At 46.8% G+C, this 16,147-nt stretch overlaps 1 protein-coding gene across 2 annotated transcripts in view; it reads right to left on the bottom strand.

The window, feature by feature from the left end:
* Positions 1–16,147, bottom strand: part of TUT4 (terminal uridylyl transferase 4) — a 1,269,543-nt gene that overhangs the window by 985,785 nt on the left and 267,611 nt on the right. For both annotated transcript variants that reach the window (XM_085602613.1, XM_085602614.1), the window contains exon 8: positions 7,392–7,443. In XM_085602613.1, the coding sequence (XP_085458739.1) occupies positions 7,392–7,443 (52 nt within the window). The remainder of the gene's footprint in view (positions 1–7,391; positions 7,444–16,147) is intronic.

Below are 16,147 nucleotides of genomic sequence, written 5' to 3'. Positions count from 1 at the left end.
ACATATGTCAGCGCCACCTCCACTGTCATGGAGGAAGCGGAAGACTAGACCGCCTGAAAGTGCCTTGCCAGGACGCGTACTATTTCAAGCGGGTCAGTCGTCATCTGTCCCTCATCAGGGCTAAGCTGCGCAATCCACCTAGCGCCTCTATCCCTTCTATCAAGCCACGCTAGCAGCTTTCCAGTTTTATCACCAACGTCGTAAATTTTGTGCCTCGTGGTTCCAAGCGCTGCCTGGTGCGCTCCGTGAGGTACTCCTTGTACCGTGCCTGCGCTACACGCAGGCTGTGGGAAGCTTCAGAAGTTGGGTCACGGGCCTGGTGGACCTCCGCCGCGTGTAGCTCAAGCTCTAATGACTCCAGCTCTAAGTGTTTTTCGCGCTTGTATGCCACAATGGAGGCCATAGCCTGCCCCCTAAGGACTGTTTTATATGCCTCCCAAAGGACAACTGGGGAGTCAACAGAGGCTGCAAATAAAGGCTCGTCGCCTTCGCGTTTGATTTGTGGACAGCCGGGAGCTGGAGTTAGCCTGGGTGCATCGGGTAGATGCGGCGACTCGTTAGGTGGCAGCGTGTGTATTGTAGGAGTATCGGGGAGTGGTCAGATATGCCCCTGGGTCTGATTTCTATACTGTATATGTTCTTGAGACTGCCAGCAGAACCCAGGAAGTAGTCTATCCGAGTTAAACTATTGTGTACACCGGAGTGGTATGTGAACTGTTGCGCTGTTGGGTGATATAGCCGCCATAAATCCATTAGCCCGAGTGCTTCAATAAAGCTCCCGAGGCGGGAAACTCCCGCGCCACCCGCCCGTGCATGGCATCGATCAGTTAGGTTGTTTATTACATCGTTAAAGTCACTGCCCAGTATTAACTCCCCCTGCGGCAGATCCAGCAGAAACGCGCTAAGTGCCGGGAGCGCCATGGCATGCAGTGCTGGTGGAATATAAACCGAGACTATATTCAGGGGCCGCCCCTCCCATTGGGTGACGATCGCTGCAAACCGCCCCGATCCATCAGTTTTAACTTTATGTACTGTTAAGGGGGACTGTCGTCGCACCATTATGCCCACCCCCCCCCCGAGACCCTGAGGAGAATTCGGAGTGTGCCAGCATCTTATACCCCCATCTATCCATCGCTCTACTAGCTGTGCCGGTAAGGTGAGTCTCCTGCAGCAAGACCACCGCCGGGGCGCACCTCTTAATGCCATGCAGGACCAGACCTCGCTTGATTTGGTCTCCCAAGCCCCGCACATTCCACGTGAGCAGAGAGAGAGGCTTCACCGGCGTTAGGATGTTCCTAGCTGGCGTCCCATGCGTTATATCAGTCATTACAGAGGCTGGGGCAGAAGGTAACAAACGTTACGGATATACCTGTGTAGGTCGTGTATGTTATATTTAGTGCATGTACTGCATGTTCTAAATGTCATTGTCACCATGAACAGAAACTTTTGAAAAGAACATTGAAACAACCCCTGTCCCCCCGACCCCCTCCCTGCCTCCCTGCCATACGGACCTTGAACTGCCCTCCACCCCAACTCAGCAGAGTGCTCAATACCCAAATCCCGAACATTACTTGCGTGCAAAGGAGCGGGAGGTCCAAGGAAGACCAAGAACATCCCCTGTCCCAAGGTCCAATAGTCCGTGCGGGACAGTAAAATTATGTAGGCCACTCCAGTCCTCCAAGTTCTCCACACACCTCTAGTCCAGGAGAGGCGACAGTCAGAGCTCAATCCGGCCGCTCCCTCCGGCCGCTCCGCCCTTCGATCTTGATCAGCGAGGTCCTCTGACCCCCCCCCAGGCTGTCGTCTTCGCCTGTCCGAGCGCCCAACACTTTTCACCTGTTGCCATCCCTCAAGCCAGTCATGAGCTTCCTCCGGCGTCTCAAAGAACCACGTCTTCCCGTCCGCCACCACACGTAGCCGCGCCGGGAAGAGCATGGAGTAGGGTAGCTCACGGGCTCTCCAGGAAGCTCCTCCGCTGTGCCGACACCATCACCGTATAGTCCGGGAAAAAGGACACAGTTGAATTCTGGATACGGAGAGGCGGCGCCACTCGAGCAGTCTGGAGAATAGCATCCCTGTCGCGGAAGTTGAATATGCGAGCCAAGACCGGCCTGGGGGGCGCCCCAATCATCGGTCGGCCACCAGGTATTCTAAGGGCGCGTTCAACTGAGAAAAAGGTTGAGAGTCCCCTGGGCTGCAACCTGTTTTTTTATCAGGTCTTCCACATATAAATCCATGGCGGGGTGACCCTCACTTTCGGGAATTCCCGTAATCCGCACGTTATTGCGGCGGGAGCGCCACTCCTGATCGTCCAACTTGGTCGCCATGCGCTTGTTCTCCACCTCCAGTTGCGACACTTTTTGTAGTAGATAGGTAGAGACTTTCGTCAGGGTAGACGTCACTTGCTCCACGTCTGTGACCCTGGCCGACATTTTCAGAAAATCCGCTCTGAGGAGGGACACATCTGTAGAGATCGACCCCACAGTAGTTTGCACTTTAGTCAGGGCAGCCATAATGTCCTCCAGTGTCACTTTAGGTGTCCCGGCTTCCACCGCCCTCTTTTCGGTGCGCCAGTTGCGGTCCGGCATTGGGGAAGGGTCTTTACTGTATGCAAATTTGTCCAACTTGTCCTGCTGGTTCGCCCGATTTCCTTTCCCACTCATAGTCGCGCAGGTAGGTGCAGTTGAAGGTTACCCTTGTGTACTGTAGGCCAGTTGGTGGAGCAGGGTGCCCCGGTGAAGCGCAGTCGTTCCCGAGCCAGCACAGAATTGGCCGCTGTCTCAGCCCACAGCAGTTGGCTCCGTTCTCCAGCACACAGCAGATCGCAAGGCACACACCCACAATTAGCGAAGGGCCCCCGCGCCGATCACGCTGCAGCCCGCAGCGCACCTTGCTGAGCTCGCCCAAGGGAGGCAGCGCAGGAGGCCCCAAATACCACTGTCCGGCGGCACCACCAGTCTTCTCCTGTCCTCCTCCCGAAGTCTCCGGGGCAATGTGGTCAGCCAGGCCTCCCCCGGAGCGTGTCTCGGACGCCTCCTGCAGCTTGCGTTGTCAGGCGGGGGAGGGTTTCCACCGCCGGACCCTCATCCGACTCTGTTGCGGGGCCGTCCCCCGGTGTGCCATCTCAGCGCCGTGTCTCCCCTGCCTTGTTGTCGCTGCGGCCAGACCAGGGCGCGGACGTCTCGCGCGAACGCCAGGCCCCCAGCAAAGCGCCAGCTCCCCCGGTGCGCCGCTCGGGTGAGTCCGGGCCTCCCGCACGTCGCCTGGGCCACTTCAATAAATCTAGACCCAGGTCTCGGCCGCCGACCCAGGCCGCAACTGTCAAGGCGGCGCAGATCGTGTTCCGGGCCGCTGGGAGACCCGAGACTTGGATCAGGCGGAGTCGCTTCCTCTCGGCGCTCAGCCTGCGGACCTTGGCACAGAATCTGCCGCGGATTAATGGATGGATGAGAGGGGAGTTGGCCTCACCCTCGGAGCTCCTTCAAGCTGCGGCCATCTTGCCAGGCAGCTAGCCACGCCCCTGCTTTATGTACTTTTGCTTATTCAGGGCTCGGTTATTAAATGCCGGTCATTTTTAACCAGACAGCTCTGAAAGCGGGATTGGTGGATATACCCATATATGCGGAGCAAAATTGTTTGGACTGTTGGGAAATGTTCTAGTCTGTAATGAACTGGACATGTATTGCGCTGCACCAGAAAAGGCGACCAGCGGTTCGTCTTGACCGAACATCTCGGAGGTTCCCAGTTTTCTTCAGCAAGTTGTGGTGGTTTGAAGCGATTGTGTTATTGAGTGAATGTGCTCTAAAGGCATGCATTTTCGTGGAAACCCCTGCCTGCAAAGACCCATGCTAAGGGAATCAATTGTGCGCTGGCCAGATAAAGTTACTTGCATACCTGAAGGTGGTTGATTTGCTGTCCCGTTAGTAGAAGTTGGGGGAACTCGCACTGTTCCGGCTGTAAATCTTAATTTGAGTAGGAGTGGAAGTGCAGCTGTGGGGAGGGGTTTAAAATAGTTTACACAATTTGCTCGTTGGCATATTTTTGAGAATGGGAATAAACACTAGACTTGCCCCAAAAAAATGGCAATGAATTGTGCCCGTGGTGGAAAATATTTGATCTTACACATTTGTGCCTTGCAATCTAGACCCTCCAGGTTCAAATGTTATCGTGCCAGGTTGCCTATCACAGCACTGGTATTTTCTGAGAATTAGTCTGTATGCCTTGCAAATACACCTTTAAAGATGCCACGTCACCATGCAAATTAGAGATGAGCGGCGTAGCTAATTGACTTCCATCACGGTGCCACACTTGTTTTGGGTTTAATGCTGCTGTATCCGAGTTTTCCAAAATTTAAATACGTCTGTATGCTATTTGTATGAACTCTAGCAATATGCACTGGTGCACGTTTTTGGAGGGAGCCCATTTAAGCTGGCACAAGTTTGCACTTTTACTTGTTGCTTAAGGGCTTTCTTGGGCTGGTTCTAAGGGCTAGATTTAGCTTAGTATCTTACTGTAAAAACGTTGTATGCTTATGTATCCATACTAGATTGCAAGAGTTTGCCAGTTAAGGAGAAATAACTATTTACTTATGTCCAACCTAAAGTCCATGAGATGCGGCTCTTTTAGTTATCCAGTGGATTCAACTTTCCACTCATTATCTAGATATGGGTCTGGCTGTATAGACTAAGCCTCATGATTGTCTGCCACCACATCCCCAAGACTGGAATCGTTAAATTAACACAAAGGTCAATAGCCAGTCTGGGGCATGCACATCTCCGATTACGATAGCCTAGGTTAAGACTCTGCACTGGTTCAGATGAGTTTTTAACTTGGACGGGATATGGTCGGTTTTTAATCCTGGCAAGAGCTTAAATGCGCCCTGAATGTAACCCCTGATAAAACATTGGGCTGACCACTCAGTGCCTGACTCAATCCTAAACGGGGTCGCTAAGCAGCTCCAGCTAAAACAAATGCTTGTGGATGCCAGTCCTAGGCGATCATTTCGGCTGTAGCCACCGGAGACTTAGGGAGGTGGCACTATACCACATTTTTCCTTTGAAATATTGCAAAATCTGTATCCTTAGCCAGGTTTCTCAGTGACCGCCCATGACAAGATTGCATTAGTGCTTCAGGCAGGGTTGCCAGTTGTAATATTTAATGTGTTAAGTTGAAATGCCTCTTGCTGGTAATAGTTGCAGCTGCTGCACTCCTTGCAGACGCCACAGTAATAGTAACTGGTCTCAATGCCGTAAGATGCACCACTCGCATGCTTTGAATATTTTGGAAATTCAACCATTTTTTGTGCACCACCATATGAGTTCTGAAAATGTTCGTCTCGTACACTTCAATTTTGGTATACATCTATTTTATTCTAGCAGGCAACATTTTAATTTTGTTGGCTGGGCTGCACACAGGTGAGCTACTAGTAGCTCCCTTACTACTTGCTGGAGCTGTGCTAAGCAGCGAGTGTCCAAATGTCAACCTCGCTAGTAATGTCACTTAACCTGATAAATCGTATACCAACTTTTCAGTGGCAAGAGTGGGCTGAATAATTGCAGTCGAATGAGATGGGGGCATTGTTTTGCCCTCCTAAATACACTGTTTTCGGTAATGAGTGATTACTCTGCAGTTGGGGGGGGGGGGCGGAGGTGGGGTTCCCCTTTTGATACCCTGTACTATATATTCTAGTTGCTACTTTGTCAGTTGGCCTTTTTTGTATGCAAAAGAGCGTGTGGTCCGTGGCCTTTTTTTCAAGATGCTTTACAGTTTCTGGCCCTGGCCACCAGATGGCAATATTTCTTAGGTTTTAGTAATAGGAGCCTGTGGACTAGGAGTACCATTTACTATGGTAAGTAGCGACCTTTTAACATCTGTAGTGTGAAATCGAATTTAGCGCTGGTATTCTCGTAGTTTTGACTTGCTCTCTGTGCCCGGTTTACAAATTATTAATATTCTGGCTGACTTCTGCTGACAGACCTACTGCTACACCAAATGTGTTTAGCTGCTGCTTTGATTAACTTTGGCGAAATTACTCCGCTCATGGTAATCTTCAGAATACTTTTGTGTTTCGCCCAAGTCTGGCTTGCAGAGCCTGCACTGCACACGCATGACCTTCTGCATGGCCCTCATCATTCTGTGGATACCATGTACCAGTTCCTTATGCTCATTGCAGTGGAATATTTTCATTACAAGGCGGGTCAATAAAAGGTGGTAGACACGAACAGGCCAGTTGGCTTGCGTCAGTTAGCCGAAAGGCTGCCTCCCCTCACTGCTCTATTTAGCATACTAGGCAACGCCCCCCCAATTCAAAACATAATTTTCTGGGTAAGCCCATAGGGGGCACATCTCCACCTATTTACTGGTGCACGTCCCTATACCAGAGGCATGTTTGGCGCTAGCATTGCAACGCTCTAGCATCAGCCAACTTGTCACTTGTCAAGAGGCAAAATTATTGCAGGCGGAAGAGGGTACTTGAATTAAACATACTTTCGGTTCTCTTCTCGTCGCAGGAGAATTCTGTAACAAACGGCGCTGAATTGATGCAGAAACATATGCAAAATGTGAAAAGGGTGGTGATACTAGTCTGAGAAAAGAGGTGACTTTCATTGAAAATTGTGTAGATTAAAAAACGCGCGCCGTGATGTGTTGCAGTGTGTCGGATTAAAGATAGTAACAATCAAGCATGCACAGAAAAAAAAAAACACATTTGGTAAGCGTCCACTAAAATATCACGTCAGGAGATTCCCTCGGAGATGTGCACAGTTTACATTACGCCCCCTAAACCAACCCCACATCCCTTCCCTGTCGCAGGATCGCGCCGGAGCTTGTCTTTATGGGGCCATCTACTTGAAACATATGGCCCCATAAAGATAAAAAAATGTTTGCGACGGGAGGAAAGCAGGCGAGGGAGTCAAGTAGGCCGTCCCAAAAAGCAAAAGGGAGGCATCATAGAAAGCTCTTTTCCATTGGCTGGCCACTGTTTAGCATAAACGATGACGCCAGTCAATGGAAAAGCGGGGCGAGGCTTAAAGCCCTTTACTGAAACTCCTCAAAAACGTTAAATCTCGCCGAGCGAGCTGCGCATGTGCGCAGCCACGCTAGCCGAGACCTAAAAACTGGAACATGTTTCGGCTGTAGACACAGCCTTTGTCAACCATAGAATGCACTGATTATTTTTCTTTTAAACTCATTCCACAGGTGTAGCCAATTGCATAAACATGAAAGAATCAGTTTTGTAGTCTTTTCGTGCTTGTAGTTCACATGATTCACATCTCAGCAATCACTTGTAGAAAGGTAAAGTTAAAACATAATTTTGTTTTTGCATGTTTCTAGCAATATACGACTCTCGCTCACACACACAAACACAATAAGGACATGAAGGAAATACTAACCGCAGTTTTTTAAAAGTTCAAGCACTTTTATAAGAACATCTGGCTGGGTCATCTATGAGAAATAAACAAAAAGAGACCAGACCAACAAGGTTACACTGTGAAATAGAACCGCAAAACTGTACAAAACTTGTTTATGTGGATTAAATTATAAAGATTCAAGCAGATAAATATATTTTATACTATAAATGTCTCCTCTGAAACGACACTCCTACCTCTTTTTGAGGTCACTAAAAAGCTTTTGACCTCGTATAGGTCCCATGTGCCTTGTTGTGGCCCTTCTTCTCACTCCAACATCAACACCCATAAGGCTCAGGACTGTAAGTTACACCACCTCATTTTCCGACTCACATAGTTTTATGCATCAATGAACCTTACCACAGACCAATAATTTAGTTTTTTTGGGATATTCTACATGTTGCTGTTAGTCACGTCAAAGGGCAAGGGCACAGAAATAACTAGAGGCACAAAATTACAGAATGGTCAGGATAGTGTGCTGCCATTCTGCAACAGCAATTCCTACAAGGCTAAGATCCTGAAGACTTGAGCAGCATGAGGGGCACATAATGAGCCGAAGGCAGTGAGTGAAACAGATTTGACCATCTTAGTCAGATAACAAGATGGTTGGGAGAAACACAAAACCTGGTTTCAGGAAAGGGATTGGTAGCCCAGAGATAAGCAAGTCTGCCATTAGTCAGACCATCTGGCCTTATGGGTCAGGCCAGCTAGGGAGGGAAGTGCAACTTGGGGTAGGCTGGAAGACCAGCATGAGTGGGGTCGAATTAGGTGGGACAGGATAGTGAGAGTGAGGTGATCAGGCTTAAGCGGAATAGAACTATTGGGAAGAAGAGGCTCTGTATGCTAGAATAGAGGGCAAGGTCACCGGGAGAGCTCATGGGGAGCAAGTGTAAACCACAGATAGGGTCATTCTCCCCGCTATCCCATGTGTGGTAGCAGAGGTCCTGAAACACCAGAAAACTAAGCAGAACGTGATTAATAGCACTGGATTTAATGGGTCCTGCTTTATCGATCACAATATAAGGATAACACTGAGCCTGCCATTGATGAAGAGTTTTGATGGTTAGCACTTCATTTGATATTGGAGTGTCGCATTTCTTCTCAAACAGATCAATGCCAGTCAGAACGAAATGGTTACTTACCAGTAGGATTAGTTTTGCAACTTAAATTGTATTCTGGATTTACATGCTGTGCCTTATTCCACCATCTAGTGGTTGGGTCCGGAATTGTCTTTATATCATTTTTTGTCTTTTTTGGGTGTCGACCACCATTTGGCGGTATGCCAGTCTCCAATCTGACTTCAGATGGCACCCCGGATGTCGCTGTGCAGTCTCCATTTTCGGATTCTTTTTTTCTTTCTTTTCTGGTATGCTTTCTCCTTGTTCCTGTATCGTCCCCACTTGTTTGAATTATCTCCCATTTCCAGGGTGGTTGGTGTGTTAGATGTGAATCCAGAAAACTCTTCAAGCTGCAAAACTACTCCTACTGGTAAGTAACCATTTCGTTTTGCAGAATGACTCCTTTTCAGGATTCTAATGCTATGCATAAGATTATGTAGCTGTTTCCCTTCCCATGGGTTGGTTGGGATAAAATGAGGAAGTGTTAGAAAACCAGTGTTGTAATACTTTTTGTCCCACCTGTGCCTCCTTGTTCTTTTGATATCCACACAATAATGTTTTACGGTGTGTGGTGATGCCCATATTGCTGCTGTACAGATTGCATCCATTGGTACGTTTGCTAGGAACACCAGTGTTGTACCTTTCTTCCGTGTTGAATGGGCTTAAGGGCATGCCGGCAGTGTTCTTCCTGCTCTAGAATAGCAAGTCTGTACTCTTTCTAAAATCCTCTTGGTTACTGGGGGGAGCCTTTGGTTGCCTTGGCAAATGAGACAAACAACTGGTTTCCTTTACAAAACTTTTTTGTTTCTTCAAGGTAGCCTATTAAAGCCCTCTTTACATCCAATGTGTGTAGGTGGGGCTCTTTCTGTCCGTTTTTGCTTCTTTGAAGAAAACCGGTAGCTGTATATTTTCATTAACATTAAAGTGGGCTACCACAATTGGCAGAAACTGTGGATTCATTCTGAAAATCACTTTGTCCCTGTGCATTTGCAGGAATGGTTCCTGTATAGTTAGCGCCTACATTTCAGTTCATTTACACTGCGTAGCGATGTAATTGCAATTAGAAACGCTGACTTGAGAGTTAGGGATTTTAGATCTGTTTAGTGCATAGGTTCAAGGGCTTTGCCATCAACTGTGTTAGTACAGTGTTTAGGTTCCACAATGGTGCTGGCAGCGATCTAGGTGGAGCAACTATTTCAGCTCAATCTAGGACTCTTTTCTCCACTGGAGATTTGAAGAAGCGGTTACATGAAGTGTCCTTGGTGTAGGCTACTATCGTTGGCAGGTGTACTTTTAAGGATGAATAGATTAACCCAGTATCTAGAAGATGAGTGAGATACATTAGTACAGTTACCCGTTTCGTCCTGGTTTCTGAAGAATTGTTATTTGTCCACCATTTTGCTGCATAACATTTTCGTGTAGTAGCTTTCCTTGCTTCCTTAATGATTTCCATTATTTTGGGCAGTAGTTGGAGGTATTCAAATTCTAGATATTCAGGAGCAAGGCCGCTAAACTGAGTGTTGCTAGCTCCAAGTGGTGCACTCTCTCCTCTTGTGTTGTTAGCAGAACCTTTTCTGACTGGATTATTTGACGTCTGGACATCTCTAGTAGGTCCTAGTACCAAGATTGTCACCAGGTTTGTCTGGCCCATTGTGGCGCTATGAGGTCTGTCTCTCGTTATTTGGCTTTCTCCAGCACCTTCTGTATTAGCGGGATTGGTGGAAAGGCGCAAGCAAATCTCCTTGACCAGCTTGACAGCACATTCTCCTCTGATTAGTGGTGTTGAAACCTGGATGTGAAGTGCTGGCATTTTGCGTTTTTGCTGTTGCGAACGAGTCTATTTTTGGTCTCCCCCAGGTTTTGAAGACTTTCCTCAGTGTGTTTTAGTTCCCTTTCTTGGGAGCTGCTTTGTCTGCTTAGTCTGCCATATGTCTTGGGCTAGTTCACTCAGGGTGAATGACTTTGCTCCTCCCTGTTTGTTGAGATAAAACATTGTTGTGTTATCTGTTTATATTAGTACAGTTTGGCCTGTGATGTGTGTTTGGAATGCCTTTAGGGCTAGGAAAATTGTTTTCATCTCCAGTTAGTTGATGTGCTTCAGTGCATCTGTGCTGTTCCATTGTCCCCGTTCCTTTAGGTTGCCTGTGTGTGCTCTCCAAGCCTTGTGGGATGGATCCGTTGTGATTGTCACCATTGGAGTTGGTGTCTTGAATGGTCTCCCTACTGTCACGTTCTTGAATTTCCACCATTGTGCTTACTTCTGTATCCTTGCTGTGACAACCACTAGATCCTCCCAATTCCTGGAGGCTTGTGACCATTTGTTGCAGATCTATTCTTGGAACGGTGGCATGCGCAGTCTTGCATGTATTACGAGTAGTATGCATAATGACATCATGCATATTAGTATTATGACTGTTTTCACTGTCAGAGACTGTCCCTTCTGGTATAGGTGAACTAGCTCTTTGATCACCTTTGCCTTTTTTGGGACAGGGTATGCTTGGGATGTCTTTGAGTTTAGGGCCGCTCCCAGGAGAACCTTTTCCTGTTCCAGTTGTGGTGACAACATTTTGTGGTTTGACAAACCCAGAAGTTCGAATGTGTTGATGACAGCTTGAATGTCTTTTTGACATCTCTGTTTTGATCTTGCCTTTACTAGTCAGTCGTCTAAGTATGGGTATACATAGATACCTATTCTTCTTACGTATGCTGCAACTGCAGAATGGTAGCACTGTGTACTGGTAGTGCACCTTGTCTAATGCAAACCCAATATACATTTTGTGTCTTTGATTCATTAGAGTGTGTAGATAGGTGTCCTTTAGGTCTAAGGCTGCCATATAATCCCCTTTGTTTAGGAGTGGTATAACTCTTTGGAGCGTTGTCATTCTGAAGTGTTCAGTAAGAATGAATTTGGTTAAGAATCTGAGGTCTAGGATTGGTCTCAGAGTCAGATCTTGTTTTGGGACCAGGAAATATGGAGAATAGTTTCTCTGGTTTGTTTCCCTTGTTGGTACCCTTTCAATGGCTTTCTTTTGTAAGAGTTCTTTCACCTCTTTTCTTAGTTGTATGATCTCTTCCCTTGAATTCTATCTTGTTTTCAGGGAATTCGAAGTGCTTCCCTGATTAGTTATATGCAGTATTTGTGACAAATCACGTTCAACATCCATTTGTCTGAGGTGATTTTTTCCCCAACTCCTGTGGGTAATTACCTATTCTGCCATGTACTGGTGTTAGGTGGGGGCAGGGATTGTTGGGCAAATCACTTGCCTGCTGCTCCTCCCCCTCTGGGTGTTTGGCCTCTACCTTGCGCATGGAAGGGCTTCAAAGCCAGGTGTTGCCACTGTTAGTAAGAGGTCTGCTGTGTGGATTGGTGTGAGCTGCCTTGTGGTAGCTGCTATTGCTGTCCCGTTGTGAAAGGCACTCTACCAGTCGGCCTTTTGGTTGTGTTTCCTCCCTTTCTAAATTTGTAGTTTTGTATATCGCGAACAAGACCCAACATAGGGTAACAGAGCGCTTCAAAGTAAAGAGTAAAACCGATTCAAGACAGTTAAGTAGGGTCCTAAATAGAATGAAATCATGAACATATGAAGAATGGATAGGTACAATAAGATCAAGACATGTTAAGAAGACATGGAACTTCAGTTCCGGGCATTAATGCACATTTCAGTACAGTCAAATCTTATTTGTCAGGCAGTCTACACAAGAAATCATAGAGATCAGTTTAGAAATACCGGGCTAGGTAAGATGTAAGTAGAGATGTGCACAATGTTAGAACTTCCTCACAAAACAGTGTGGTGAGTCATTCAAGAGAGGGGCAAGTCGAGAGGAGATCAGTTGAAGTTTACTGGGTCAAGAAGGGTGGGGGATGCTAAGGATTTATGGGAGAAATTTGCTCATCAGAAAGGTTTTAGTTTCCGTTTTGAATGTTGAGGTAGAAGAGATTCTTCTGATGTTCGGAGGGAGAGAGTTCCAAATTCTTGGTGCAGCTCCGGAGAATGCTCTATCAAATGTTTTTTTGCTCGCTGAAGCAGGAAGGTTTTAAGAGCAGATTGTCGGAGCCCCTAGTGAGTCTGTTTCCATCCAATAGCGTACGTTTCTTGGCTAGGTATTGGGGTGTCATGTAGAGTAAGGCTTTATGAGTGATGCAGGCCATCTTTAGCTGTATTCTCGCTTCGTAGGGCAGCCAGTTGAGTGCTTTCAGGTGTGGCGAGATGTGGTCAAATTTTCTAGAACCTGTCTTGCGGCTGCGTGGAGGCAAGCATTTAAAGGAGCTGTAGAGATCTTGGGAAGACCCAATAGTGTTGTACATCCGTATTCCAGCCTCAAGATGACTAACGCCTGAATAGCAGTTTCGAGGTCCGGGGTCTAGATGAAGAGTTTCATTTTTCTGAGCCTCGATATTGTAGAGGCCCCATTGCTTTGGCCATTTCGTTGTCCTTATTTAGCTGTTGTAAGGACCCATCAACCGCTAAACCGAACAGGGAATCTTCTGTGATTATGGAGGCTTGTACCTCTGGCTTGAATCCTAACACTCTGAGCCAAGCATATCTCCTTAGTTTCCTGTCTGTGCACATCTGCCTGGTGGCAGTGTCTGCAGCGTCCAAGGTGTATGTTCGGCATGTGTTGGCTATGTTTCGTCCCTCTTGCATAACTGCATTGGCCCTCTTTTTGTACTCTTCTGGGAGATGCAGCATGAGGGACTCCATCGCGTCCCATTGTTAGTAGCCATATCTGTTCCACAGTGCGTTTGAGTTGACAATATGCCACGGTGTTACTCCTCTCTCTCCATCTTCCTCCCCAACATGTCAAGCCTCTTGCTCCCTTTTTCTGGAGTTGGACCTGTGGAGTGGTGGGTATTGTTCCGCTTTCTTGCGGTTGTGACAGTGATGGAATCAGCCTGAGTGTTTCCCTGTATGTATTTTGGATCTAGAGTTGATGGTTTGTACTTTTTTCAGCTCTGGAGGTTCATGCCTTTGTAGTGACAGGTTCCCAAAATACCAATTGGACTCCATATGTTTTCAACAGCAATTTTGATGAGCTTGTTATACATGGAGAGGTAATCTGGTGGTGATGGCCTTGTAGGGTAGATGTCCGTTCCTTCACGGGATTCAGCGTCAAGCTCTTGCCACAACTCTTCTTTGCACTCTGTTGTCTCTTCGGTGTCCTCTAGTTTGTAGAACACGTCTTCCTCATCGTAGGGCTCTGGTATTGCTAGAGCTTCTAAGGCAAACTGATCATCCTCGGTGTCGAGGAACGTCGAAAGCTTGGGCAGGATTAAAAAATCCTTTAAAGATTCGTCGCATTCTTTCTTTTGTAGGACTGCTGCCATTTCGGCCTCGAGCCTTCTTTACTTTCGCTCGACCTAGAGCCCCTTCTCTTCTGCTTGTGTGCCAGTGAAGGTCTTTTCTTCAGCACTTGAGATCCGTGCGACTTCTTTGTCTTCGGCTGACCTTCGGTCGATGACTGCTTCAACGCCGAGGCTACCTTGTGGGACTTATTATCCGAATGTTTAGGTTCAGGGATTTTCAGCGGCATGATTACCTTATGTTTTATCTTCTCGGCATCCTTTGCTGCCTGTTTTCTTTCGGTGTCTGATCCTTCGTCATGCGCTGTTTCGGCCTCCTCGACGTAGTCATCGTCGCTCAACAGGGCAATTTCCTTCGGTGGAACCTGTGTTCTGTGCATGGTGGTGTAGTGTTCCAGCCACTGTCTTTGGCGTGTCTTTGGTACGAAAGATGCACATACCTCGCGGTCCTCGTCTTGATGGTCCTTCGAGAGACAGAGGTTGCAGACATCGCAAAGGTCCCATTGTGCAAATTTGAGTTGGCAGCTAGGGCAGAATTTAAAGGGGATATTTTCCATGTCCCCTACCTGCCATCAGTCTTCGACTACGTAGCTGTTACCGTTGGGCTTTTCTCGTGTCAATGTCTCTTTTACGGTCTTCGGGGAATCATTCAAATTTCTTCCAAAAAGCTGTATTAATAAAAAAAAATGTAAAAAAAACTTTTGGAGCTCCTCTGTTGCTTCAACACCAAATTGCGGAAAAAACAATCCGAAGATGGCGACTACGCACAGGAACATCCGGGACGCCGTCCGACATCACAAAGAGGACGGGCATACCACTAAATGGTGGTAGAAGATGTCCAAACAAAAGGACAATTCCAGACCCAACCACTGGATGGAGGAATAATGCCCAGCATTTGAATCCAGAAAAGGATTCATGCTGCAAATCTCTAAATACACAAACTGTTGTTTTTGTTGGCTGAAATTAGCTCTGCAACAGAACAGTCATGCACAGTTTGCATGTTTTTCTAAATCAGCAAGCCATACTGCTGTGTATTCACCAAGAATCCAAAAGGTTCTGGATGTTGAACCAAAATGAGAAGGTAGCAGAATATTAGGCTAGATGTTCATCTGTATAATAGAGAGTACTACACCTAAAGTGATAGCCACATTGTGTGGCTCCAGTGTACAGAAATAGCCAGGTCATCAGTGATTTGCAAAGGTTAAGTGGTTGGGAAGAATTGTAAACATCAGCTTCTCAGCAATAAATAGACTTAGATTACGAAGTGATAGGCTAAAACCAGGGTTAATCTAAGTGCAGTGCATAAGTGTGTGAAAAATGGAGCAGTGGGCAGGGTAAAGGATAATACTAGGGCTAAAGACTCAAGAGTGTGGGAGGCAGAGGCTGTGAGAAGAAATAAAACAAGATCTGGAGGGCCTCGGAAACAGGGGTCATAGAAGATTAGCTGGTTTAATACCTGTTTAGTCACTGTAAGCTAAGCACACGGGGAACGCCCCGAGATATGATCTGTAAAGATAAACTCCAGTAGTAAAGACCCACCACAAGGGGAAGGGAAGAATATGAGGTGGGTGGGATGTACTTGCATTGTAATGAATGAATAAAGTTTTGCTGATTTACGATTGTGGTGTATACACACTCCTGATTTGTTATATATTCAAATAAAAAAATAAAAAAAATAAGTGTGAGAGGATTAACCAGAAGGGAGGAGTTAAGAGGGTGATGGATGGGAGGAAAGAGAGATGGGACTGCAGAGGGTGCAATGTTTTTATGGTTCAAATCTGTTTTATTGAGTTTATAAAGTAAAAGTATTATTACAATATGCTAGCACTGAAGGTCAGCACCCAGTGGGGCAGCCTGGCATTGTAAGGTGCTTAAGTAACCAAATGAGTGAAAACAAACTTATCCCAACATCCCCCACTTCACTCCTCCCTTATATACTCACCCTTAGTGTATCCCAGTCAGTCCCCTTCCATTGTTAGGTGTCAGCCCTCATTGGCGAGCTACCATTCATTGTGTATGTGTCATCTGTCAGCATGGCCAGGAACAACAATCTGAGATATTTGGGTCAGGTCTATTCATGAAACTCTGTAGTAAGCAGTGCTACGTATGGGGCCCACAGCTCCCAATATGCGTCATGGAGAAAGTAATCTTTTCCATGCCCAGTATGAGTCATAATCTATGCAGCCAAGTTGTGTGTGTAGTTACTTTATCCGTGTTCCAATGTGAAAGAATCACTTGTCAGTTAGAACCATGTCCCATATATTGTTTCTCCCCCTCCCCGCAGCCTCTCCAGCAGTTCACTGCTGGCAGGGTTACCGCTG

The sequence above is a fragment of the Triturus cristatus genome, chromosome 4_2 (assembly GCF_964204655.1).
Source record: "Triturus cristatus chromosome 4_2, aTriCri1.1, whole genome shotgun sequence".
NCBI lineage: Eukaryota > Metazoa > Chordata > Amphibia > Caudata > Salamandridae > Triturus > Triturus cristatus.
Note: the sequence above shows the minus strand (reverse complement) of the source record. Positions and strands in the feature narration are given on the sequence as shown.